This window comes from Equus przewalskii, chromosome 21 (genome assembly GCF_037783145.1).
Source record: "Equus przewalskii isolate Varuska chromosome 21, EquPr2, whole genome shotgun sequence".
NCBI lineage: Eukaryota > Metazoa > Chordata > Mammalia > Perissodactyla > Equidae > Equus > Equus przewalskii.
In genome coordinates, this window is record NC_091851.1 from 49,397,370 (window position 1) to 49,423,529 (window position 26,160).

At 59.7% G+C, this 26,160-nt stretch overlaps 4 protein-coding genes across 8 annotated transcripts in view; 3 read left to right on the forward strand and 1 right to left on the reverse strand.

Annotated features, from left to right (window-relative positions):
* ZGPAT (zinc finger CCCH-type and G-patch domain containing) overlaps positions 1–4,578 on the forward strand; it is a 19,804-nt gene extending 15,226 nt beyond the window's left edge. The window contains exons 2-6 of the mRNA XM_070588689.1: positions 1,855–1,988; positions 2,222–2,377; positions 3,353–3,472; positions 3,564–3,972; positions 4,174–4,578. Coding sequence (XP_070444790.1) covers positions 1,855–1,988; positions 2,222–2,377; positions 3,353–3,472; positions 3,564–3,972; positions 4,174–4,312 — 958 coding nt within the window. The 3' untranslated portion in view covers positions 4,313–4,578. The remainder of the gene's footprint in view (positions 1–1,854; positions 1,989–2,221; positions 2,378–3,352; positions 3,473–3,563; positions 3,973–4,173) is intronic.
* A 156-nt stretch (positions 4,579–4,734) lies between these two features.
* LIME1 (Lck interacting transmembrane adaptor 1) lies at positions 4,735–7,810 on the forward strand. 3 transcript variants are annotated; one of them, XM_008537289.2, is made up of 7 exons: positions 4,735–5,086; positions 5,689–5,770; positions 6,187–6,305; positions 6,591–6,648; positions 6,719–6,806; positions 6,891–7,237; positions 7,335–7,810. In XM_008537289.2, the coding sequence occupies exons 2-7, from the start codon at positions 5,717–5,719 to the stop codon at positions 7,569–7,571; spliced, it is 903 nt and encodes a 300-aa protein (XP_008535511.1). In that variant the 5' UTR covers positions 4,735–5,086; positions 5,689–5,716; the 3' UTR covers positions 7,572–7,810. The 3 variants fall into 3 exon arrangements, with proteins under 3 accessions (XP_008535511.1, XP_008535513.1, XP_008535514.1); XM_008537291.2 differs by lacking the exon at positions 5,689–5,770; XM_008537292.2 differs by lacking the exon at positions 5,689–5,770 and having other exon boundaries at positions 4,822–5,286.
* A 589-nt stretch (positions 7,811–8,399) lies between these two features.
* Positions 8,400–12,106, forward strand: SLC2A4RG (SLC2A4 regulator). The gene is made up of 8 exons (XM_070588688.1): positions 8,400–8,711; positions 8,992–9,131; positions 10,004–10,113; positions 10,603–10,787; positions 10,862–10,962; positions 11,041–11,245; positions 11,330–11,421; positions 11,509–12,106. The coding sequence occupies exons 1-8, from the start codon at positions 8,415–8,417 to the stop codon at positions 11,618–11,620; spliced, it is 1,242 nt and encodes a 413-aa protein (XP_070444789.1). The 5' UTR covers positions 8,400–8,414; the 3' UTR covers positions 11,621–12,106.
* Positions 12,107–12,285: 179 nt separating this feature from the next.
* The window catches only part of ZBTB46 (zinc finger and BTB domain containing 46), a 71,143-nt gene continuing 57,268 nt past the window's right edge, over positions 12,286–26,160 (reverse strand). For 2 of the 3 annotated variants that reach the window (XM_070588678.1, XM_070588679.1), the window contains exons 4-6: positions 18,611–18,786; positions 17,902–17,997; positions 12,286–15,912 (exon numbers count right to left, since the gene is read on the reverse strand). In XM_070588678.1, the coding sequence (XP_070444779.1) occupies positions 15,538–15,912; positions 17,902–17,997; positions 18,611–18,786 (647 nt within the window). In that variant the 3' untranslated portion in view covers positions 12,286–15,537. The remainder of the gene's footprint in view (positions 15,913–17,901; positions 17,998–18,610; positions 18,787–26,160) is intronic. The other variant, XM_070588680.1, reaches the window with a different exon arrangement.

The following is a 26,160-nucleotide window of genomic DNA, read 5'->3' on the forward strand; positions in this document are numbered from 1 at the left end:
CCCAGGAGACCAATTTGTAGCTTTTTCCTTGTGAAATCCATAATCCATCTGTTTCTGACTTTGTAATGCTTCCCCTGTCCTGTGTGAAGTTTCTGTGTGCATGGGGCTCTTCCTGGGTGCTCTTTTCATTCCACTGATCAATTTGCCCATTCTCTTAGGTTTTTTTTTTTTTTTTTAAAGATTGACGCCTGAGCTAACAACTGTTGCCAATCTTTTTTTTTTTTTTGCTTTCTCTTCTCAAATCCCCTCAGTACATAGTTGTATATCTTAGTTGTGAGTCCTTCTAGTTGTGGCATGTGGGACGCTGCTTCAACATGGCCTAAGGAGCAGTGTCACGTCCACGCCCAGGATCCGAACCAGCAAAACCCTGGGCCGCCGAAGCGGAGCATGTGAACTTAACCACTTGGCCACAGGGCGTGCCCCTCTCTTAGTTTTAAATTCATTTTATGGATATGCCACTAACTACTCCCCATGGTTGGAAATTTAGGTTATTTCCAAATCTTTTGTATTTGGTTAATATACTTGTGGCTAAATCTTTGCATACTTTCATTATTATTTTTTTTAGGATCATTTCTTAAAAGGACTTGCTGGGTTAAAGAGTAATATACCAAATTTTAAGGCTTCTAATGTCACCGAGGATTCCTGCAGAAAGGTTTACTTAGTGGTGTCTGTGGCTGTATGGACGTGTGTGTGCATGTGTGTGCGTGGGTTGAATTCACCCCTGGGTTGGCCTGCCCTTCCGAACACGCTGTTTTGCTGCTCAGCTGAACAGGGCTTTCAGCTATAGAGTCTCCATGGCAGTGTACGTTTGGGGCCCAGTCTTGCAGCTGCTGGTGCCACTCGGTCATTGGCAGTGCCCTGGGTGCCTGAGGACAGTCGTTGTGAGAAGGAGGTGCCTGGAATCCTGCTGGGGGAGGTGTCGGAGGCCATCTTTCTCCACCATGGGAGGGCACCATGGAAACTCTTTCCATTTCCTCTCCATTGTCTTCGCCACCGATTCCTGCCTAGAAAGACAGCCATGGCCAACATTGGCTCCATGTCACAGAGTAAATGCCAGCCCTCGATTGCTCTTGTTGGGTTAGAACAGCTTCCTCTTGAAGTTATGGCACAGTGGAAGTCAGTGTGTGGTTGGTTTCTTCATGTCTTTATTTGGCAAAATTGAAGATGGCAGGCCTTGGTCCCCACACTTCCTCCTCCTCCTCCTCCTCTTCTTCCTCCTCCTCCTCCTTTCTTCTCCCCACCCCACCCCCGTCTCTCTCGGTTTTGGTTTTAATTTCACTGGTTCACTGATACTAAGAGTTAAGGCACCAGTATGAGAACTGGATTCTCCCAGTCACTTTGTGGGGACTCAGTCCTGTGCGCACACACCTGCCTTCACTGTCTGTTCATCTCTGATGGAGAGGCACTGGGGACCTAGAGTCACAGGGCCGTCTGCTGGCCATGTGGTTTCTCTAACCCAGAAGGCTGGGGAGTGACACGAAGCATCTTGTCCTCTGAGTAGCCAGATCCACCCCCAGAGAAAGCATGAGAGTGCAAGAGGGCACAAGCACACAAGTGTGTGTGTATGTGTACATTATATACCTGTGCATGTGTGCATGCATGGGTATATGTATGTATACGTGTGTGTGCGCATGTATGCCTGCGCATAGGTGTGTTTGTGTGCATGGGTATGTATGTGTATATGTGTGTGTGTTTAGCGTGCACGTGTATGTGTGTGTGTGCATGTTTCTGTCTGTCTCCCTCTTTCTCCCTCCCTTCAGGGCAATGCCTAGGCAGGTAGACTTGGTTCTTCTGGGCTCACTTGCCGCTGATGGGCCATGTCTGAGCCCCCACCCTCTGTGGCCCTCTCTGCAGGTTCTCCCATGGGCAGGTGGTCTCTGTGGATGAGCTGCGCCCCTTCCAAGACCCAGACCTGAGCTCTCTGAAGGCTGGCTCTGCATGTCTGGCCAAGCAGCAAGACGGCCTCTGGCACCCAGCGCGGATCACTGGTGAGGCTGCCTGTGGCCTCCTTGACAGGGCCCTTCCTTGAAAGCCCTCTCCGTGCTTCACACGTGGTGTTCTCATATGACCACTCCTTTGGTTGGGCCTGGGGACCCTGCTCTGTGCCCAAGAGGAGAAAGACCACCCTTGCCTCGGCCCCACGTTGCTCCCAACTTCCACTGTGGCTTCTACCACCTGTTGAGGCTGCTGACCTGGCCTGTCTTTGTCCCCCCACCTCCAGATGTGGACAGTGGCTACTACACAGTCAAGTTTGACTCACTGCTGCTGAAGGAAGCCGTGGTAGAGGGGGACAGCATCCTGCCCCCACTGCGCACAGAGCCTGCAGGGTCCTCTGACTCAGACAGCAGCGACCCAGATGACCCCAGTTATGCCAGAGGTATGGCAGCGGCTCAGGCTCAGGGTCCCAGAAGCCAGGAGGGTAGGGACAAGGGGCAGCACTGGTAGCAGTCATCCTGAGAGGCCCCCAGCTGGTGGGGTACCCTGACTGTTAACTAGATGGTGAGAGAGCATGACTGCAGTGAGGTGGGCGGTGCTCATTAGGTGGACCCCCTGCAGAGGGGCACTAGTTGTTCCTGAGGAGGCATGGAAACCCCCACAGGAGGTTGGGGAGATGAGAGAGTGCGTGAAGAGTCTGAGGCAGGACTGGAGACCCACAGACACAAAGACCTGGCCCTTGTCTTAAAGGAGTGCATGTGCAATGATTACAGTCCCACATGATGCAAACCTGTGGCCGTGGCAACTGGAGGGCAGGGGGCCACTGATGCAGGAGCTGCTGAGGAAGTTGATGCATGGGAGGGGACTGGTGGGACGTGGAATGCAGGAAGGAGCAGCTCCTTGCAGTGGCTTCTACTTAGGGCCTGGGTGCCCTGCGGATGGAGGAGGGGCTGTGTCCAGACAGCTGGGGATGGGAGAGTTCCGGGAAGGGGCACTGGCTGGCAGTGTCCAGCCCTCCTGAGGTTCAGTTAGGATGAAGATGGGAGGTGTCCCCGTGGGATATGTTACATGAGTTGGTGGTTTCTGAAGCCCCATGTCCGTGGTGATGGAGGGGAGGACTGAGCTGAGCAGGTGAAGTCGGTGACTGCTCTCCATGAGGGGAGCGGGGCAGCTCCCCACCTGGAGAGGTAGGTCAGGGTGGGGCTGTGTTGGGAGGCAGCCATGCAACCAGGAGGGCTGGAGCAGACTGTGCCGGACTCTGCCACAAGCTCTGTCTATTGTCACGTGCCACCACCGGCCTGGGCAACCGGCAGAGAGCCCGAGGTGCTGCGGATCACGGCCCTGGCCCAGAGCCGAGCTGGAGCCCAGCCTGCTTCGTGTCCAGCTGGGCTGAGCCATTGCCCTTCATTTCCTGCAGTGATGGAGCCTGGTGCTGCCGACCATGGGACCTGCAGCTCTGCCTTCGCTGGCTGGGAGGTGCACACACGGGGTATTGGCTCCAGACTCCTTGCCAAGATGGGCTACGAGTTTGGCAAGGGTGAGTATGTGCTGCACCGGGGAAGGGAGGGTGCTGCCACCACACAGCCCAGGGGTCCAGCAGCAGTAATACCAGCCCCGTGTGCCCCTAGGTCTGGGTCGACACTCCGAGGGCCGGGTGGAGCCCATCCACGCCGTGGTGCTGCCTCGAGGGAAGTCACTGGACCAGTGTGCAGAGATACTGCAGAAGAGGGCCAAAGGCAGCAAGGCTGGCACCAGCAGCCTCCCAAAATGCCCAGGGAGAGGGGGCAGGCCTAGGGGCCGCCCACCCCCACGTAGTGTCTTTGACTTTCTGAATGAGAAGCTGCAGGGCCAGGACCCTGAGGCCCTGGAGGCTGGGGCAGCTCCCCCGGGCAGGAAGAGCGGCACAGAAACATACCGAGGCACCACGAGCACCAAGCGGGCCCTGAGCCTGCAGCTTTTCCAGACTGAGGAGAAGATCGAGCAGACCCAGCGGGACATCCGGGGCATTCAGGAGGCCCTTGCCCGCAACACAGGCCGGTACGTATGGGGCCGAGCTCAGGGCAGAGGGCGGGTGCCCAGCCCACGGTTCACATGCAGGACCTTACCCTAACCCGGGGGTGGCGGGCCAAGTTTGAGGAGTGTCTGGATGATTAATGGTGATGGGCAGTGGCCACAGCAGCCTGAGGGTTTCATGGCAGCGACCCAGGAGCCCACGCTGAATGGTGGGCCCCTCTCTAGGCACAGCGTGATGGTGGCCCAGCTGCAGGAGAAGCTGGCGGGAGCCCGGCGGCAGCTGGGACAGCTCCGGGCCCAGGAGGCAGGCCTGCAGCAGGAGCAGAGGAAGGCAGACACCCACAAGAAGATGACTGAGTTCTAGAGCCCCTGCGCGCACACTGGCTGAGCCCAGAGACCCCTGCTCCCGGCTGCCTCAGGAAGACCAGCTGTTGCCCAGCAACCAGGATGCCACCAGAAGAGGGGCTAGCCTCCACAGCTGGCCTGCTTGCCAGCGGGGGCGTGTGGACACTGCTGAGTGGAGATGGGCTGCAGGGATCACTCTGGACACTTACTTGCCCGTCAAGTCCACCTGCCAGTGTCTGAGGGCATCTCCTGAGCAAGGACATTAAAGTGATTTTGTTGCGTGTCTTTCCGTGGAGGCTCGGCTGGCTGTGGGGTCTTTGGAGAGAGAGGAGTCTCTGCACCAGGCGGGGGGGCGGGCTAGAGGGGTCCCGAGTGAGGCTGCTGCCCCCTGCCCAGAGGCAGAAGGCCCAGGAGGACTGGCATTCTCCCTGCTCTCCCAGATGAGGCGGTCAGAGCCCAAGGTGCCCCACATGTTGCCTGACACCCAGAAATGGGTGGAGCGCGGTGCTGCAGTGGTGGGAGGAGACTGTGAACCGCAGCAGGCCTTGGGGAGTGCTGTTAAGGAGGCAGGAGGACCTGGGTGGCGTGGGTTGGGAGCCCGTGAGCCTGGGTTTAGCCCCAACACTCGGCGGCCATGAGACCGCCCAGTTCCCATGTGTGCTGGGCCTGTCTCCTCACCAGCTCGAGCCCCCCTCACCGTGGGTGGAGACGACGTGAGTTAGTCTCGGAACAGTGCCAGCTCGCAGCTCACACCCACCAGTAACGTCTAGACCCCAGGCGGGGGCCACAGCAGGTGGGTGAGGCCGAGGCAGTGGCTCTCCTGGGAGCAGCTGCAGCAGGGGGTGAGCTGCTGCGTGGGGAGATGCAGCAAGCTGCATGGGCAGGAAGTGAGGGGGGAGCTCGCTGAGGGCTGCATGAAGGTGCCGTTCAAGGTACCCGAGCTGCCTGGCCGACTCCAGGGGCTGAGGAGGTGCCACCACGCCTTTGGCCTGGGTAAGTCCTGCTCCGGCTTCCAGCCTGACCAGGTCCCCAGGCCCCTCCTGAGGGCAGCTGAGGGCTGGGCTCTGGGAGGACTAGGCCCTATCAGGTCAGTACACTGGGACCTGGGCTGGGACCAGGTTAGCCAGCCTGGGCCCTCTGTGAAGGAAGCCCACTCCCTGGGCCTGAGTGGACGGGCCCCACCTCCAGAGACCCCACCCGCCGTTTCTGCTGCTGGACTAAAGGCTGTGCTGATTGTGCAGTAGACTCCCACCCCAGCAGTTCTGCTGAGGCCTCAGGAAGCAGACAGGTCCAGGGGCAGGGACCGTTGGAGGTGCGGGGTAGGGAGCCAGGGAGAGGTGGGGTGGGGGCGGTCAGTGCCCAGAACAGCCCCTTCTGCCTGCTCCCCCTTTCCAGCTCCCCAAGGGGCCAAGCTCTGTAGAGGATGGATGGGCATCACCCGAGACAAGGCCCATGCCTGGGCAGGGCAGGGCCACAGGTGAGCGGCCTGTGGCTCGCAGGCCCAGGGGTGTGACCTCAGGGGCTTCCCCAGGTCTCAGGTTTGGGCTGTAGCGATCACAGCAGGGCCTGGGCCTGGTCACAGCTGCCCTGCCCCTCCTCACTGGCCATGCTCAGCCGTCACCTGGGTCATCCTTGCTGACCTGGGTACTCGTAGGGCCAGGCAAAGCACACCTCCTCACACCACCAGGAGCCCCCACCCAGAGGGTGGGCGCTGAGGCTGTGTCCTTGTGGTGTCTGTAGGGGGAGGGGCTGTGGAGCCTTGGGGTTTCCTGTGTGCTGAGTCAGTGTGCCCAAGGGGAGGAGACCGCCCGGCAGCATGAGGTACAGCAGTGGGGCTGCCAGGTGGGCTCCAGTCCCTCAGTCTGCCCCAGCACCCCTGTCTTCTGCCCCCAGGCCAGTCCTCAGCTTCACAGGATGGGGCCACAGGTGCCCGCAGCCCCTCCTGCCCTCTGGGTCCTGGGGTGCCTTGCCCTGCTCCTCTTGCTGTGGGCGCTGTGCGCAGCCTGCCGCAGGTATGTCCACCCCTGGCCTAGGTTTCCCGTGGGGCCTGGCTCAGCTCTGGGACCAGAGCGGGTGGGACTTCAGGCAGGTCCCATCCAGCTCTCTGCCCCGCCTCCCTCCTGGGCTTGGACCAGAGGCTGGCACCCCTTCCCCTGTCTGCTCCTTGGCCTGACAACCCCCACCCCCACATGTGCTCCTTGGCCTGACACCCCCCCCCACCCCCACATCTGCTCCTTGGCCTGACACCCCCCCACCCCCACGTCTGCTCCTTGGCCTGACGCCCCTCCTGCCCCCAGGAAGCAGACACAGAGGCAGCAGGCCCGCCTGCAGGGCAGTGTGATGCGGGCTGAAGTGGTGAGTGCCAGGCTGTCCCCGGGGCCAGGGAGGGGCCAGCAAGGGACCGACCAGCCTTCCTTGCCCCCAGTCACTGCTGAGACGACCCCACCTCTGCTCCCTCAGCAAGTCGGACACCAGACTGCATGAGCTGCACGGGGGCCCTCGTGGCAGCAGAGGTGAGCTGAGTGAGAAGGGGCAGCCCGGTGGCGGGAGGGGCTTACTGCATGGCACCTTGACCTATCCCCTGACCCCACCCCCAGCCCTGCGGCCTGCCAGCATGGATTTCCTGCGCCCACAATGGCTGGAGGAGTCCAGAGGCACCATCAGGCCTCCAGCAGCCTTCTCACACCGGGAGCTGCCCCAAGCACCCTCCATCAGCCCCGAGGCCACCTATTCCAACGTGGGGCTGGCTTCGATTCCCAGGGCCAGCCTGGCAGCCAACCCTGTGGTGTGGGCAGGGGCACGACTGACCAGCAGCTGTGCCAGGCCTGGGCCTGAGGTCAGACCCGTGGTGGCTGAGTATGGTTGCATCCAGAAGCTCCAGGGAACAGGTCCAGGCCCCCAAGCCCTGGAGCAGAGGAAGGCCCAGGTGATCCCAGCTGCTGAGGTAAAATGGAGGGGGCCAGGGAGGGGGGTGGGACTGGGCAGATCCTTGGCAGAGTGGATGGTGCTGACCCCTCTCTGGGTCGGCTTCCTATTTCCAGGTGGACATCCTGTACTCCAAGGTTAACAAGCCTAAAAGGAGGAGCCCAGGACCTGTCATAGACCAGCCGGACCCCAAGGGCAGGGGTGCGATTCTGGTTCTGGGGAGTGACCGGGCCTATGAGGCCCTCCCACTGAGGGGCCGAGGCGTGGACAACAGCCTTCTGGAAAACGTGTATGAAAGCATCCAGGAGATGGGGGCCCCTGAGCGCCTGCAGCCGCCCAGCTCTGGCTATTAGCACGAGTGGACACGTGCAGGGCACACAGGCCCCTGGCTGCCTGCCCCAGACCGTGGAGGGCTCTCCAATTGCTCCCTGCCCCCAGCACCAAGCGCAAATGTTCCTTCCTCCACCCGCCCCACAGCCCACAGCACAAGTTCCAGATCCCAGGGCTGCCAGCCTGAGGGCCCCGGGGCCTTGGCTGCGTGGCCTCTCCGGGCCAGCGTCTCAATAAATCCCCTGCGCGGAGGAGGAACGCAGCCCTGCCTCACAGCCTCCTCTTCTCCTAAAGCCTGGCGGGGTTGGAGGGGAGGGGGGCTGCTGTCTGGAAGGAGGAAAGGCATCTCCCTGGCCTCGGGACAAGCTTTCTCCGGCCGGGGGGCCGGGGCCCTGCCAACCGAGGCCGTGCCGGCCGGTCAGGCTCAGAAAGCTGTCGGGAGGGCGGCGAGGGCGGGAGGCGGTTCCCTGGCCGTCGGTCCTGCGGGGCAGTGCCGCCCCAGGGTGGGACTTGGGGCCTGAAGGCCGAGGGAGGGCTCCGCCGCCAGCCCCGCAGTTACGTAAGGCGGGGGAGTGGGCAGTCGTGCGTTAAAGAATAACCTGCTCCCGGGAAGCCCGCCAAGCGGACGCGGCCCCTTCCCGGGCCGCCACGCCGCGAGGAAGCGGCCGCCGGGCGGCGGGGGCGCGGGGGCGCGCGGGTACCGGGCTCGGCCGGGCGGGGGGGCTGGGCCCCTTCCTCGGCCGCTTCCTCGGCCGCGCGGGAGCAGCCGCCCGGGGCGGGGCCGGAGGGGCGGGGCCGCGGGGCGCAGGCCAATCGGGGCGCGGCCGGCCGGGCCCCCTCGGAATGTTGATACCGCGCGCGGGCCAATGGGCGCGCGCCGGGGCGGGGCGCGCGGAGGGGCGGGGCCGGCCGGCAGCCTGCGGGCCGCGCGGCGCGGGCGGCGGCCGATCCAGGGCGGGGGTCGCGGCCCGGCCAGCCCGGCCCGGCCCGGCCCGGGGCCGCGTCCGAGCGTCCGCCCTCGCCGCTGCAGCCTGGCGCCCGGCCGGCCGGCCATGGAGGCCGAGCGCCCGCCGGCGCCCGGTCCAGGCTGCGGGCGCCCCCCGCCCCGCGCCGCAGGCCGGGACCCCGCGGCCGCCCCCGTGCCGGTGTCCGCGCCGCCGCAGGTACCGGGCGCGGGGGGCCGACCGAGCTGCAGCCGCGAATATGGCGTCGGGGCTGCTCGGACTCCGGGGGCGGGGCGGGGCAGGGGGGAGTCGCGCCGGTCCGCGCGTGTCCGTGGGGCCCGGGGGCCCAAGCCGGGCTCCGGGAGCGCTTCCCGCCGCGCGGGGCCGGGGGCGGGGCCGGGGCCGCGCTGGCCGCAGCGGGCGGGGCGTACCGAGCGGATCCTGGGCGGGGGTAGGGGGTTCCGGACCGCCGCCCCCGCTGAGCTGGCCCGGTCCACAGGGCCTTCCCGGGGGCGGCGGCTTTGCAGGCTTGGAGTTCGCGCCGGAGCCGCGGGCCGCGGACCTAGGGGCCTCGGGGACGTGGGCGGGGGCGGCGGGGCCTCCGACGCCGTCGGCGCACATCCCGGTGCCAGCGCAGAGGTGAGCCGGTGCAGTGCGCACACGTGCGCCGGTGTATGCGGGGGTGGGGGCGGCGCGGGCACGTGCCTCCCGATCCCCCCACGGCGGGCCTCGGTGAGGGGCGGGTCAGGGTCCCAACTGGGTTTCTGCTCCTTCCAGCTCTCCAGCCCAGAAGTTGAGGAGAAATGGTCAATATGTTAATATCCTTGTTTCCCACAAATCCTGGGGCCAGAGAGCAGATCTGGGAGGGAGCTGTTGTCAGTTTCTGTGCAGAAGAGGCTGCGCGGCCGGCTAGGGGGTCGACTGTCCAGGAATCCTTGGACTTCTGACCGCCATCTCCCCAGCCTGGCCGTGAAACCTGCCTGGGTGCCGGATACCGGGCTAGCTGCGCAGGCGGGGGCGGGCTCTGGCCTGGCCGCCTGGGGCCCCAGGACCCGCGTGTGCTTCAAGCCCGTCTCCCCTGGCTGCTGCTAGCTGCTGGCTGCTCCCGCCCTCCCAGCCTGGCGGTAGGCCCACAGCTGCTGTTGTGCAACCCTGGTTAATGTGTGATGGGGAGGGGGGGGCCGGGCCTGGCCTGGCCCCATCAGTGGGGCCTCAGACCCCTGTCCAGCACCAGGGTCTGAAGGAGCCACTGAGGAACAAAGCCCAGGCAGCAGAGAAGTCAGGCTTCGGGTAGGCCCCAACCCAGGCCCTGTTCCTGGTGGTTCCTGGAGATTTGGGGCTCTGCAATCTGAGCTGGGGGTGGAGCTGGGCCTCCCGCCCAGCTCCTGGAGTGAGGGAGCCTGGTACACACACACGTGCCCAGGCCTGCACGTGTGTGTGTATGCTGGGTCAGGGGAGGGGCCTGGAGTACTTGCTGGGCCCCACCCGTGCCCCGCCCCCATCTCCTCCAGAACCCCCCCAGGAAAAGCCAGGCTGGACGAGGTCATGGCTGCGGCAGCCCTCACAAGCCTGTCCACCAGCCCCCTCCTGCTGGGGGCCCCAGCTGCAGCCTTCAGCACAGGTGAGACTTAGAGCCTGGCATGGGGTAGGGGTTGGGGCAGGGCCCAGGACCACTGTCTCTCCAGAACCCTACAGTGGGTGAGCCCCTGTGGGGCAAGCAGAGCCCCCTCACCTGGAACACCACCTTCTAAACACACCTCTTGAGGCCTAAAACAGACATCTGGACCCCAGTGCCGCTCACAGAGGCCAAGCCACAGTGCCCCAGACCTGTGGGCCCTGTGATCTGTTCACACATCTCCATCTCGCAGGCATCTCTCCACAGAGAACTTCTCTGATTATCTTTCCCTGTATTGGGGAGGCTAGTCCCCTGCTGCTGGGGCCGGCTCCTCCTGGTCACTTGCCTTCTCCAGGAGGCTCTGCCCACCGAGCTCACCTGTGAACAGAGAGACAGGTGGAGTCTCAGCGTTAAGGGACTTGCAGCTGGCAGTTCCTGCAGAGCAGCCTGAGCCTGAGCTGCAGTCCTGACCCCAGCGCTGGTGTGTCCCCACAGAGGCTGGCGCGGAGCCCTGGAAGGAGGTCCTGGTGCGGCCGCCAGGCAGCTGCAGCAGCAGCAGCAGTGGGGACTGGGGCTGGGATCTGGCCAGCGACCAGTCCTCTCCGTCCACCCCATCGCCCCCGCTGCCCCTCGAGGCAGCCCACTTCCTGTTTGGGGAGCCTGCCCCGAGGAAGAGGAAGGTGAGCCTGGGGGCAGCCCTCAGGATGGGATGCACATGGGTGGCCTAGCCTGACCACTGGCCCTTGTCGCCCAGAGCTCGGCGCAGGTGCTGTTCCAGTGTCTGTGGAAGCGCTGTGGGAAGGTGCTGAGCACGGCCTCCGGGATGCAGAGACACATCCGCCTGGTGCACCTGGGGTGCGGTGGGGCTGGCAGGTTGGGGGGGCGGGCCAGGCGGGCCACCGCTTCAGCTCCCCCCCGCCATGTCCCCAGCAGGCGGCAGGCGGAGGCGGAGCAGAGCGATGGCGAGGAGGACTTTTACTACACGGAGCTGGACGCTGGTGTGGACACACTGACCCGTGGGCTGGCCAGCCTGAGCCCAGCATCCCCCATAGCCTCCGCACCACCTGCCTTCCCTAGCCTAGAGCTGCCAGAGCCCCTGGCCCGCCCCCACGTGTGGCACCGTGACCACGCCTACCAGGTGGGGGAAGCCACAGGCAGCAGCTGGGGTCGGTGCTCAGGGCGCCCCAGAAGGAAGTGAGGCCACAGCTGTGTCTCCTTTCAGGGCTGCCTGGCACCCGTCCGCCTGGAGCCACCACCCACCACAGTCAGGGCCTGCGTGCCCGCCCTGCCCACCAAGCTCGGTGCCAACCCGAGGTGCGTGTGTGTGGAGGACTGGGGCAGGCGCCAGGCAGGGAGGGTCCTGGCCTGACAGCGTCCCATGACCCCCATGTGTCCCCCAAGGAAGCCCCGAGGTGATGCCAAGAAGTGCCGGAAAGTGTATGGCATGGACCACCGGGACCTGTGGTGCACGGCCTGCCGCTGGAAGAAGGCGTGCCAGCGCTTCCTGGACTGAGCCCACCACCCTGGTGCCACTGCCCGCCACCCGGCAGGGCTTTTTAAAGGGGAAAATAAGCTACCCACCCCCCAGCCAGGGGCCTCTCCTAGCCGCAGAGTCTACTTTTTAATGTAGGGGGTAGCCGGTGACCCTGGAGCCCCAGAGGTGGAGGGGGGTCCCATCACTCAAAGTGCCTCTGAAGAAACCAGCCTTTTGCACTAAAGCCAAACCCCACGGCTGCCCCCTTGGCCCCAGGACCCTTGGGAGGGGGCCCACCCTCCCCGCCTCTCAGCTGGTGGACTTGTCAGGGTGCTGAAGGGCCTGGCTTCTGGGCCACACGGGGTCCGGTCCTTGATGCACTTTGAGGGGTATCAGGGAAGGCCTCCCCTGCCCGCACTTAACCTGATGGCTCTACGTTTGTGCCGCGTTTTCAAAGCTCAGGTGTCTCGCGTCTGGGCTCCACCAGGCGAGGAGAAAAATTAAAGATTTGAGTTTTTTCCAGAAGCTGGGTCTGCCTCCTGGGGGGGAAGGGCATGGAAGTAGGGGCCTGCCACAGGTAGGGTGGTGGGCAGGTGGGCCAGGGAGGCCGGCATCAGGCCACAAAGGGCTGGGGGTCACTCTCTGGCCACCTCTACCCAGGGTGAGGCCAGAGGAGGGGACACTGAAACACAGAAGGCGTCTGCTTGAGCAGCAATTTCCGAATTTATTGAAAGTGATCACTTTGCAAGAATGTCTAAGCTAACCCCATCACAGAAAGGAAACCCACAGGCAGGCCCAGAGCGTGCCCAGGCCGACGAGAAACCGCAAGACCACTAGAGAAAGTACTGATGACCTGTCCTATGGCTACAGAGAAGCAGACAGCAGAGCTGTGATTTCCCACCAACCAATACGAAAACCTTCTCCCCCAAATGTTAAACACATCTCCAGTACAAACACAGGTTTATAACAATTAATATAAAGTCGATATAATATAGCTTATCCCCAGAAAAAATCAACAATCTTCAAACACTGCCCCTTTTTTGTCTGTTTTGTTTTTGTTGACAGGTTGAAAGCATGTTGAAAAAATAAATATTTAAGAAAAGCACATACAGCACCCTCACCACACAGAGTTCTAAAAGGGCTGCATACAAAACACAACAGAGGATCTAAAAAATTAAAACCACCACCATTCAGTATGGCTTTCTTAAGAGGTGCACATGTCACAGAATGAGCAAAAATAAGATTATCTTTCATAATATTGCAAAAAGTTCCAGTTTTTGCATTTTCTCAGAGTTTTCTTTTTTAAAAAGCAAGATGTGCAAAGTTGGAAGCAGTAGCTGTGTCTCTTGAGTAAATAAAGGTCCCTCTTGAGTCCTGGCAGTGTTGTGACTGCTCCCCAGACCCAGAGTCAAACATACAACCTGGTCAGGATCCAGAGCTTGACACGAAAGTCGTGGTTTCCTTGCCCCACCCCCACCCCAAGAACTCACCACCCAAGTGACTGTTCCATTTGTGGCGTTGCCAACACCAAAATACAGGCAGACATAAACGGAAAAGTACAAAATGTGAAATGTAATCTACACAGTTTTTCCTCTTCGTAAAAAAATATTTATTAGTTTCAACATTGATTAAAAAAAAAAGATCAGTCACATAAAAAAAAGCCTCATTACGCGTCTTTTTCCTCCACGCCTCCCGAGAGGTGATGTGTTCATCTCCATCTCTGAAATCCAACACTCTCCGATCAGAAACCGCACACGAGAATAATGAACCTGCCACACAGCAGACGCCTGGGGAACCTGTGGGACAGGACACGGGACCCTTGGTTTTCAGTACAGTATTGGTTTTAAGGAGGAAAACGCCCTGTGGCACTGACAGCGAACCCCTAAAAAGGCCAGTGAGGGCAGTGCAGAGCGGGAGCGCGTTGGTCACAAAGAGCAGGATGTCCTGAGTGCGGAGGAAGAGGTGGCCGGGACGTGGGCAGGGCAGCCTGAGAGGTGGGACCGGTAAAAAATCCAGAGACACTTGTTGGTAACAAAGGTCTGGTTTCCAAATGCATTTTATAAGAAAGTCAGTCTGTTTACAAAAGGGCTTAGAAAGTGGGAGGGGACACAGTTCTGAGCCCTGCCGGGCGGGCCCCCTGGGGAAGGCAGAAAGGGAAGTATGTCCCCGAGCCCCCTTCCGATCCTCCGCCCTGCACTGGCCTCAGCAGAAGCAGCCTGCAGTCCGCCCTGCCCCCGAGGGAGTTGGGGAGGATCGCGGGCTTTTCTCTGAAGCCACCAGTGCTGAGGTGCTCACAGCCTCCCCGGCTGAGAGATGTGGGTGCAGGCAAGCCAGACGACAGCTCTGTCAAGAGCACCGCCTTCTCACCAAGAGAAACAGCGGCTGATCGTAATAAAAACAAAGCTGTGGCTTCTCCCCAGGCGCAGGCTTCAAGGACAGCACCGGCCGTGCGTGCACACAGGCAGCCAGGGAGGCTGGCACCCCGCGTGCTACTGGGGGCATGTGCGCCAGGCCACCAGCGGAACCTAAGTTAGGGTTTGTTTTGTGGGATTTCCCTTTTTCCACCCAGAGAGAGTAGATGTGACACAATGAAAAACTTGGTAAAAGCCATTTGGCTCACAGTCTGTGGAAAAAGAGAAAATGAAAGGCTGTCTCTCCAGTGAGGCCCCAGCTCAGCATCCTGAGGGGGTCCTCGCGCCGAGTGGGCAGGGTGGGAGAAGGAGACGGAATGTCTTAGTAAGGAGTGTCATCAGGGATGGCCTTAACAAGGAGGCGGACAGCAGTGAGGGGCATCCTCACAGGGTGATGCTGGCCCACTGGCAGAAAAAAGAGGGCGAGTGGGTCGTGGGCTCGTCCAAAAAGACAGCAGGGGGACGTGACAACAAGCCGAAAGAATGACGACTCTGTTTCCTCAAGTGAGAAAAATAATGCCAAACAAAGTAACTATGTAACTACCTCAAAGTCTCTACTCAAGAAGTTTGGTTACCCGCCAGGGAGTGAGCAGCACGCGGCAGTTGAATACCACCTCCAGTGTTAGCAGCGACAAAGGCAAGCGCACCCAGGAGGTCAGCAGGAGCGGCCTGGGCGCGACGGGACGGCAGAGCTGAGGGGACAAGGCCAGCCCCCGGCTCTCCAAGGAAGTGCACACAGAACAAAGAGCCGAGGCCCCCCAAAGGGACCCCAAGTGGCCTGCAGTGGGAGCACGGAGCCCTGCCTGGGAGGAGCGGGTGCTTCAGTCCCCACGCTGCCGCCTCCCCCCGAAGATAGCACCTGGGAGCGCTCGGCTGCAGCAGGGGCCTCTGCAGCTGTTTTGTGTAGAGCACCAAAGTCCCGAGGCAGGTGGGCCGTGGCTTTCTGTACACAGGCCTGAATTCTGCAGGCTGCACAACGGGGCAGAGCCACGAGGGCAGGAAGCAGCAGTGGCCACAGGCAGTGACCAGGCTGCTGAGAAGGGGGGATGGAGGGGAGGGCAGAAGGGAGGGAGGAGGGTGGACTCGAGCACTGGACGCCAGGACTCGGGTATAGCAAACTCTCCTCAACGTCTCTTGGACCTGTGGCCTCGGAGGCTGCGCTCGGGGGCCGCACTCGTGACCCCAACCAGCGCTGGCCCTGAACTGGCCACTGGGCCTCCCTGCGTCCAGAGGCCAGGCGGGCCACACGGGCTCCTCTGATACACCACCCACATGCACCTGCCAGGGACCCCTATCTGTCCCTGGGACTGTGGGAGCACACGCCCTCCCTGTGCTCAAACGCACCCTGCACGCCCACTTCATGTTGGGTCCCAGGGCCCCCCCGGGAGCTGGGGTTGCACCTGCCTCTGAGCCCACAGGGCTGGCTTCTGTGTGAGTCTGGGGGCCGGAGCAAAATAGAAGGGACCCAGAGGAGGGGCTGTGGGGGGTCAGCATGGCCCTGTCAGGCGAGTGAGGACCCCTGAGGATGCACACACAGTGGGGGGCCTAGGAGATCCAGGCGAAGTCCTTGTCGGGACCCCCAGACGGGCTGCGGGGTCCCCGTGGCGAGTCCTCGTCATCCTTGTCATCCCCCAGCAGCGCGTCCTCGGGGGCCAGGCCCACGTCGTCCTCATCCTCACCCAGCTCCTCCTCGGCCTCCCCACGTGGGTCCTCGGTGTCCTCCAGGTAGGGCCCGTCACCTGTGAACAGCTCGGGGGAGCCCTCGGCGCCACCACCGTCCAGGGCTCCAGCCACACCACGGCCCGCGCAGTCGGCACACACGCCGTGGCGGCGGGACCCGTGCTTGATGCCCACGCTGGCGGCCGACATGAACACACGACTGCACAGCTTGCAAACGTACTTCTTGTCCTTGCTGTGGACCTGCAGGGGACGGACAGTCAGTGCAGGGGGAGGGGCGGTCAGTGCGGGACGGGTCCCACAGACCCGGATGAACTTGCGTCCTCCCAGCCGCATCCCTCTGAAAACCCTGCACCGTGAAGACCCACTGCTCAGCCATTTGTTGCCAGGTGCTGCCCCACAGGTTCTGACTCTAGAAATGGAACTCAAATGACTCGGTCCCGGGGACCCTTGCTGGGTCTTTTTTGTTTGCTATATTTTAAACCCAGGGTTTCCTTGACCCCTCCCTACCCCACACACACACAAAAGAACAAAAACTCCAGGCCAAGCAGCAGGGACAGTGACAGTGCGCTGGGTGAGCAGGCAGAGCGAGGCTGGGCAGTGGGGCTGCTGCTGAGGCCCCTGAGGCCTGGGGCTCCCAGGCAAGGGAGCCAGGGGCCACCAGGACATCCGCCAGCGACTCAGGAGTCGCAGGAGCCTCTGGTCAGGACCAGACGGCTGGGAATACATCCGAACAGGCAAATGGAAGGCAGAGAGAGGAAGGATGCAGGCGCCATGGCAACCAAGGCCCAGAGACCCACAGTCCAGACCCAGCCCTGACAGCTCTGCCGCCACTGGCAGGAACAAGGTGATGCCTCGATGCTGCCTGCTGCACTGGGGCTCAGTGACCCCCAAGAAATTAAAGGGGAAAGTACGATCCCCTCCTCAGAAAAAGGCAAGCCCTCCCACGTAGTCACAACATCTTCAGGGATTTATGACCCTTCCTGTAGCCCAACCATGAATCCAGGATAAAAATCCTGCCCCATCCAAAGTGAACAGTTCTGCTAAAGAAAGATGCGGCTACCCACATCGCTGTTGCAACGACTTTCCAGCACTTGTGTAACAAACAAGATACAATTCTCCTGGAAGAGAAACAAGGGGCACAGGCGTACATACCCTCCACATTTCTGTCAGTCATTTGGTAAAATAAGTCTCTACGGTTTCCTACTTGGATTAAGGGGATGCTGATGGACAACTAGAGAAAAAGCCATTCTCAAGTCACCGTGTGGTCGAGCTGGTGCTCCCAGCTCCGCAGACCTGCCTCTCCACACCCAGGGCTCCCCTTGCCTCCTCTGCTTGACCCCCTGCATGGGAGACATGAAGAGAAACGGGAAGCCCACGGCCTGCCTCCTGTGGCTACTGGGGACACTCAAAGGCTGGGGCCCATGGGGCCAGCCAGGGGGACATGGGCATCTCTTGTTCAGCTGGGCTAGGCCCCGACTCCAAGGGCTGTCTCTTCCTCCAGGTTTTCGACCTGACCCCAAGGGAACTCCCCAAATAAGGGTCCCAACTGGGCTGGAAAAGCAAAACAAATGACCAGCTACGATTACCCAATATAGAGAACAGACTGGAGGATCCAACAAGAGCCGAACCTGGACGGCACCCCAAGGCGAGACAGGGCCCCTCACATGCGGGTGGGGGACAGGCAGCGGGCTCTGCTCAGCGCATGGACAGGCGTTTGGGGCTCACCCTGACAGGGGCCAAGCCTGAGGGTCTCGCCTTGGCCCCTCCCAGACTTTCACCGTTGTGCCCGGGCATGCCCAGGCCATCCTTGCCATCACGACAGGGCTGCTCCAGACAGGCCTGGCTGGTCTCACCTTCCCACACCTCCTGGTGGGTCTGCTCCTGATGGTCAGCAGGTCAGCATGCTGCAGGGGTCTGGCCAAGCCTGCACACCCCGCAGACAACTCCCAATACTCCTGAGATTCCCAAACTCATAAAACCACCCAAAGTCCTGTCCCCTGCCCCCACAGCACATGCTGAGGGTGCCAGGCAGCTACAAGCCCAGAGCGGCCTCCACTGCCTCCTGCTTAAACCACTGCAAGACCAAGCCAGCCCCCTTTGGCCCTGCATCCCACCTCAAGTGTGTGTCCAAGAGGGGCTCTGTCACCACATGTGGCCACAGTCCAGCCCCTTGACTCCGAGCTGCCCAGCCTTCCTGGTTTATCTCAGCCACCCAAGGGGGACCCTCACCCTGTTTTTCTTTTGGCGAATCTGTATCCCTGTTTCAAGGATGACCTTTCCCATGGTGGCCAAGCAAGTCCATCCATCTCTCCTGCCACCTGATGACTGTGAGCGAGAGACAGGCCATCAGACACCTAACAAGGGTCAGTGGGGAGCAGGGCTGGGGTCCCTGCGACTGCAGGGCGGGAGCTCAGAGAAGTGACCTCATGGTAGCACCGGGGGTCTGAGAGGGAGGTCCCAGCAGAGGAGGAAGTACTTGCCAAGACCACACTGGAGCAGAGGGGATCCCAGAGGGAAACCCAAGAGCTGGGGCTGGGGGTGATGTGGCCCACCTGCCTTCTGCACCCAGACCCGGGGGGTGGAGCCTGTGCAGAGGGACACACGGGTCGGGGCGGCTCCCCCTGCTCACTGGGTCTTCCCACCACAGAGTGGACTCCACTTCAGGGCTTCCAGGGCATTCTGGACACCTCATGCCCCCATCCCACGTGCCTGGACACCTCAGCCCAGTGCAGAGCGTGCCCTGGCCGACCCCATGAGGACCCCATGCTGACCTCTGTGTTAGCCCCATACTAACCCCATGCCAACTCCCCCCACACCAGTGAGCCCTGTGCTGACCCCGGCTGAGCCCTGTGCCGTCCCTGTGATACGGACCCCACACTGACCCTGCGATGACCCAGCTCTGACCCCACGCTGACCCATGCCCCCTGCCCGCGCTCACCAGCGTGTGCCGCTTCATGTGCTCGCGCCGCGTGAACTTCTTCCCGCAGATCTCGCAGGGGTAGGGCCGCTCGCCGGTGTGCGAGCGCATGTGTCGCTTGAGGATGCACTGGTGCATGGCCGAGAAGCTGCAGTAGGGGCACTTGAACTTCTTCCTGATCACCGTGAACTCGTTGACTGAAAGAGAGCGGACAGGAGTCACCGCGAGGCCCTGTGCAGGCCGCCCACCGCGGCCAGCAGCAACCAGAGCAAAGGGCTTTGCTTGTGAGGTTTGGTGTCAGAGGACCGGACAGGCCTGGGCCAAGGCCAGAGGCCACCGCTTCCCCTTTTTAAGAGAGTACATTTCCTCAGACAGCCCAGTGTACACACCAGCCTCTAAAACACAGTGACGGCCACACACAGAATCACAACAGAAAAACACAAGTAGAAAACAGGTGAGACCAGAGAGCACCCGAACCTGCAGCTCTGCCCACAGCCACAGACCAACAGTGCCCAGGAGCCGGTGGCACTCAGCTGCCCCAGCCAACCACCCACACGCCAGCGCCGGGCCCGTGGATGCCCAGGCAGAGGTACAGCCTGCCACACCGTGAGCCACAGCGCGTGCGAGGCCGGCTCAGCCCCAAACGCACCACGAGAGTGGGGAGCGGCCTCTGTGAGGCGTGGCTCGTCCACCAAGTTCCCTCCCTTCCACAGTTCAAGGACGATGCCACGGGCCCCCGAGTGGTCACCCCTGTGGCCAGCTGGGCCTCATGGCTGCAGCCACATTGCACATCAGGATTCGGCCACACCCTTGGAGGCGTCTTGTCCCACATTCCAGGTAGTCTCTCGGTGGCGGTCGGGGGTTTGGGTCCCGTGGTGTGAGCCTCACTGTGCAGGGCCCCACTGGCCCCTGGGACAGCTCACCCCAAGGGGCACCCTTTGCACTGAGCACTCACAGACACCACGGGCACCCCGTCTGGAGCCTGCAGGGCACTCATCCAGTACCTAGAACCCAAAAGGCCCTGGGGTCAGTCATCCTAGACTTCACCAGGATTGCTGGGGGCAGCTGAGTCCTACCGCGTGAGGGGCCCAGGTGACAGACACTGTCCTTCAGGGTCTGGATGCAGCTGCTGGGCCCTCACGCCACCCCACAACCTGGAGGGGTACAGGGGGCACTCTGCAGGCTGTGTATCGGCACAAGCACCTGGAAGACAGGACACAGGTCCCGGTAGTCAGAAACACTGGACCTGGTCAGAGGCAGGCTGCCAGAACAAACACCAGCAGGAGGGGCACACCTGGCCAGGCCAGAGCCGCCTCTCTCCACGCCCTCAGAACACAGCAAATGGCCATGCGTGGCAGGCCCTGGCCACGGTCACAGCTGCCCCTGGAGGCCCTGCAAGGAAGGCAGGTAAGAAAACAAACGCCACAGAGTTACAGGGTGTGGGGAGGAGAGGAAAGCCCTGGGCCCTCTCGCTGGAGGGAACTGGCCAGTCTGCTGGAATAAGGACCAGACAGTTTAGTCGAGCTCTGTCCCCCTAGCCATGGGCCACCTGCTGCGTCACACAACAGCAGGGACCCCTCATCACCATCCCCATGAAGCCTGCCCCAGGGGCCCCCGACTCCGTTCTGTGGCTCAGACCCCAGCCACGGCCACATCGTCATGGAAGTGGCGCCAGCGGGACGGTGCAGAGCAGGAACACCGAGCTCACAGGCCCGGACGCCCAGGTGCCGGGTGCATGTGGAGTTGGTCCTCGCTCCCGCACCTCCGTTCCTGACACATGCTGGTTAAATTCAGGGAAAACACTGAGCGGAACATTTCATGTTGCGTCCTAAATAAGCCATGTATCTTCTCTCAAGAACCCTCAAAAGGTGTCTAAACAATCAAGCAACCCAGATTCTTTTTTTTTTTTTTTTTTAAGATTGGCACCCGAGCTAACAACTGTTGCCAATCTTTTTTTTTCCTGCCTTTTCTCCCCCAAATCCCCCGAGTACAGAGTTGTATATATTTTTTAGCTGTAGGACCTTTTGGTTGTGCTATGTGAGACGCCGCCTCAACATGGTCTGATGAGTGGTGCCACGTCCGCACCCAGGATCCGAACCAGCAAAACCCTGGGCCGCTGAAGTGGAGTGCGCGAACTTAACCACTCGGCCACGGGGCCGGCCCCCGACCCAGATTATTTCTTATTTTCCAGTGAGACCATCTGTGAGATCCGCCACAAACTGCGTCCAGACTCCTGCGCCAGGGGCTCTCAACTCTGGGGTCTCCCCGACCCCCTGGACAGTCAATCCACACCAGGGACACGCCTCCTGGGGTGACCTGTGTCCACACTTGGCCAGACAACTTCACCAGGGTGAGGCTATCACGGCCAGGACTGGGCTGTGTGGACTTCACCAAGCTCACAGCCACTCCCCAGAGCCCGGCTGCCTGCTCACCTCACAGCTTTTACGCACATAAAAGGGATTCCCCACCACGCCTGAGGACAGAGCTCACCAAGTCTCTCAGAATTCTAAAGGATTCTAGGAAGTAAAGGCTTTAGGTGCTTCTACTCTGGGCGTGCGCGCGCGTGTGTGTGTGTGTGTCCCTGTGTCTCTGTGTGTGTGTGTGTGCTGTGTGTGTCTGTGTGTGTGTGTCTGTGTGTGTGTGTGTGTCTGTGTCCTGTGTGTGTGTGTGTGTGTGTGTGTCTGTGTGTCTGTGTGTGTGTGTCTGTGTGTGTGTCTGTGTGTGTGTGTGTGTCCCTGTGTCTCTGTGTGTGTGTCTCTGTGTGTGTGTGTGTGTGTCTGTGTCTGTGTGTGTCTGTGTGTGTGTCTGTGTGTGTGTGTCTGTGTGTGTGTGGCTGGGAGCTGGGGGCGGGAGGGAGGCACAGCTTGGTCAAGAGGCTAAAACCAGAACCCTGTGGAGAACCTGGAAGGCACTCAGGAGACGAGAAAGCCTCCCGGCCCCATCACACATGGTGCCCGTGGACACTTTAACGTCTGTCTTTCGAGTCTCTTTTCTGTGCATAAACATATAATTTTTTTTTTGAAAGATTGGCACCTGAGCTAACAACTGTTGCCAATATTCCTTTTTTTTTTTCTTTTCTGCTTTTTCTCCCCTAATCCCCCCAATGCACAGTTGTATATTCTTAGTTGTGGGTCCTTCTAGTTGTGGCATGTGGGATGCTGCCTCAAGGTGGCCTGACCAGCAGTGCCACGTCCATGCCCAGGATCCGAACCAGAGAAAGCCTGGGCCGATGAAGCGGAGCGCGCAAACTTAACCCCTCGGCCACAGGGCTGGCCCCTAATTTTTTAAATTACAGAATTGAAATTATAACGTACGCAGTTACATAGAACATCCTCCACTTACCACTGTGACCGCTTTTCATGTTGTAATTTTAACTTTTATGTTCTTAAATGTTTGAATATCCCATAATTTATTAAACGGAGAGCTTGTGGTTGGATATTTAAACTGTTTCCATGTTTCCACCCTTGTGAATGATGCCTCAGTGAAGTTCCTACAACGAATATTTGCCTCCATCTATCAGCTCTTAAAGGTAAATTCTGAGAAGCGGGACATGTGGAACTGCTCTCCCACTGGCTGCTCCCTCGGCCACACTCCCTTGGCCCTCCCAACGGCCCGAGAGCACAGGAAGCTCAGAGCCGCAGACACGAGCACGTGGCATGCGGCCACGAGGCCTGGGGGACGTCTGCCCAGCCGGCCGCACCCATCACACCTGGCAGCTCCAGAGGAGGAAAACCTCACGCTCTTCTTTACTCAGCCTCCCATCCCAGCGCCAGGTCAGCCTGGACCTGCCCTGCTGTCACCCTCTACCACACGGCCACAGGGTCTCCTCCACACGATGAGTCCAATTTTCTATTACCAACAAAAAGAGCCATCAGGCCACCTGCTATGAGGTGGAGGTGGAGGACAAGGAGGGAGCTTTCAGGTTATTTTACTTAAAACAACTTTTTTGGAATGTATTTATTCATGGTTTCCATTCTGCTATAAACATGAAAATTAACATTTTGAATTATATATTCTAGTCTTCTGTATTTAACAATTCAGACCTACATGTTAAAAAAAATACTTTTCTCCATACAGAAGTGCTGTATTTTTTCCCTAGGAAAACAATTAAGAATGCACAGACATGAGAATGACTCACCCTTAGTGACCCTCCCGCCTAAGCTGGGCACGACACATGCGGCTGCAGACGGTCCACTGAAAACACACTTTCTGAAGTTACTCTGTGATGATACCTTTTGGTGTTTTCTTAATGTATTAACTTCCTGTCGCTGCCATAATGAATTACCACAAACTAGTGGCTTAAAGTAACAGAAATCTGTCCTCTCACAGTTGTGGGGGCAGGAGTCCTCAGGTGTGGGAAGGGACGAGCTCCCTGCGGAGGCCCTAGAACCGGGTCCTTCCTGCCTCACAGCTCCCGGGGCCCTAGGTGTTCCTGGCCTTGCGGCGGCATCACTCCAGCCTCTGCTCCCTCTTCACAGGCTCCTCCTCTGTGTCTGCGTCTTCTCTTCTGTCTCTTACAAGGACACTTGCCATGGGATTTACGGCCAACTTTGATATTCCAGGACGATCTCATCTCGAGAGCCTTGATTTCATCTGCAAAGATCCTTTTTCCAAATAGGGGCACAGTCACAGGTCCCAGGGATGAGGACATGGACTTATCTTCGGGTGGGGGCACCCGGAAGTCCACTACACTCAGTGAACAGTACTGTGATCTCCGAAGGACACTTTCATCAGCTACTTTGATTAAAATAACTTCACACTGGCCAGCCCTGAGGGTCTGGTGGTTAGGACGCGGCGCTCTCGCCACCGTGGCCCGGGCTCCTGGCCCGGTCAGGGAACCGCAGCCCCGTCTGTCGGTTGTCACACTGTGGTGGCTGCGTGTGGCTGTGATGTTGAAGCTCTGCCACCGGATGTCAAACACTAGCAGGGTCACCCAGGTGGACAGCTTCCGGCTTTCGGCAGAGTCTCCAGACTAGACAGACGGACCCGGCCAGCCACTTCCAAAAAATTGGCCACGAAAACTGTATGAACAGAGGCAGAGCATGTCTGATAGAGCGTGGGAAGGGGAGAGGATGGTGAGAGGATGGTGCAGAAAGACGGGCAGGGCGCCCTCTGCTGACACCGGGTCGTAGGAGTCAAGTCGACAGCACTGAATACAAAATATTATTGTTAAGAAGCCAACACTTCTAGAACTTGTGGTTTCCGGTCCATGTATCTTAGAAAAATCCTCCACATCATAGAGTGTCACTCTTATAAGCACTAATAAAGCCTAGAAAACCCACATGGCAAGGGAATAACTGAAATACATGAAAAGGCACAAATATCATTAAATTGAAACAGAGGCGCTCCACTCATCTGCCCTGAAACTGGGCCCTTGGGCCTGGAATCGAGTATCCAGGACAAACAATGAGCTCGAATAACCAAGAATCAGGGTTTGAGCAGCTGGCACTGGATTATGGAAAACATGAAGCTCAGAAACATCCGGCTACAACTTTACAGAAACGTATCAACAGGAACACTGCTCGGGAGTGCGGCCTAACAAGTGGCCCCACCGCCACGGGAGGCGCACAGCCCTCCCGAGGTCTCCCGGCACCACACGTGACCTGGGCTCTTCGCGGCCACGGGTCCTCCATCCTGTCTGCCCCCCCGCACACTGCAGGAGAACCGGACCTGTCATGAACATCCACCATACAAGCGGACAGTCCAGAAACACTTCATGACCACATCGAAGACTCCAGAGACCACCAGTCAATCAAACAGGACTGGCAGGTGGCAGGGGTGCGACGGGGCTTCTCCAGAAGGGCACGCGAGTCTTGCACCACGAGACCATCCCAGGTTTTTGTTCTTCCTTCAAGTGAATTTCAGAAATGGATCCAAACGTGTGCCATACTTTGTTTCTCTATCTACAATTTATTAGGCTGTCACCTATTCTGTTAGAAGATAGTGAAGCTATGATGCATCCAAATTATCTTCAAAAGGCTTTAACCTAATGCGAAGTGCACACTCCTTCAGTGTACGGTGGAGTGGATCTGCACCCATGCAGGACCCACCTGCCCCCACCTCAGTCAGGACGCTGCACACTCGCAGCACATGGGAGGCCCCCGGCCCCTCCTGGTCAACATCCCCTGAGCAGTGACCACTCTGCCCTTGGTCACCATCATTTGCTGTATCTGCACATGTGGGATCTCACACTCAGTTCGGCTCTGTTCACTCGGCATGGTCTGCAAGCGCCCCCACACAGCTGCTGGAGCAGTGGCGCACTCTCGTTTGCTGTTGCATCCGCGGCATGACTGCAGGACCAGTGCCTGTCCCACGGCTGATGTGCACCGGACCTGGCAGGCAGTGGTACCCACGTGGCTCTCACGCACGTCTTCTGGTAGACAAGGCTCTCGTTTCTGTTGGACGTACACCGAAGAGAGGAGTTTCTGGGCCACGGTGTATTCGTATGTTTGGTTTCAGCAGACAGGGCCGAGCAGAGCCCCACAGTGGCTGCACCAATTTGTGTTCCCACCAGCCGTGCATGAGCACTCCAGCTGCTCTGCATCTCCCCGAGACACAGCACTGCGGCGGGTCCCGTCCACCTCCGTCAGGGGTGGGAGTGCAAACGCCACAACGTGACTTGAATCTGCACTTCGCAACGACGGCAGCACTGAGCCCAAACGGGGGTCATTTGGACGTCTTCTCCTGTGAAGTGCGTTCAAGTCTTTTGATTATTTACTAAGTGGGCTTTTCCCTTGGTTTTCCTAGTTTTATGTATGCTGAGTATGAGTGCTTTGTCAGATATGTTTATTGCCAACATTTTCCCTAGTCTGTGACTGGCCTTTCACTCTCCTAATGGTGTCTTTTAGTGAGGAAATTAGTAATTTTAATGAAGCCCACTTTACCAAACTTCTATTATTAGAGCTCTTCCTGAACTGCTTGAGACACGTTTGCCCACCACCGTGATCATGATGCCTTTCTCCCACGTCGTCTTCTAGGAAACCTTGTGCCTTTACACTTAGGCTTAGGGTCCATCCTAAATTAATTTTTGTGCTTTGCGTGAGGTTGGAGTCAAGATTCATGTTCACCCTCCTGAGGACCTCCAGTGCAGGCAGAACCACCGAGAAGACCATCCGCCACGGAACCCCAGGGCCACCTCCCACGTCAGGCGCCACAGTCTGAGCCAGTCTGCCCCGCCAGCTACTGCAGCTCCGTGCGTCTTGCTACCAGCTGACACCTGTCCTCCACGCTCTTCCTCTTCCAGATGGCCTGGGCTGTCTGCCGAGAACAGGCCTCTTGCTGTCTGCATTCTGAGGCGTGGACATCTGGGGCCTTGCTGACCCTGGGGGGACGGCCCAGCCCGGGACAGGCCAATTCCAAGGTAACACATAACTTTCCTGCACCCACCCCCTCTACCATGCAGTCCTCCACTCTGAGTCACTAACTGCCCTAACCACCCTGGGACCAGACAGCCAGGGCCGGCCCCTGTGCCTCGGAGCAGCCGAGACTGTTCAAACAAGCCAGTCCAAGCCCGCTCACTCTGCCTCAGCTGTCCCTTCCAGGCTCTCGCCCCGTCTTCCCTCACTCCCCTG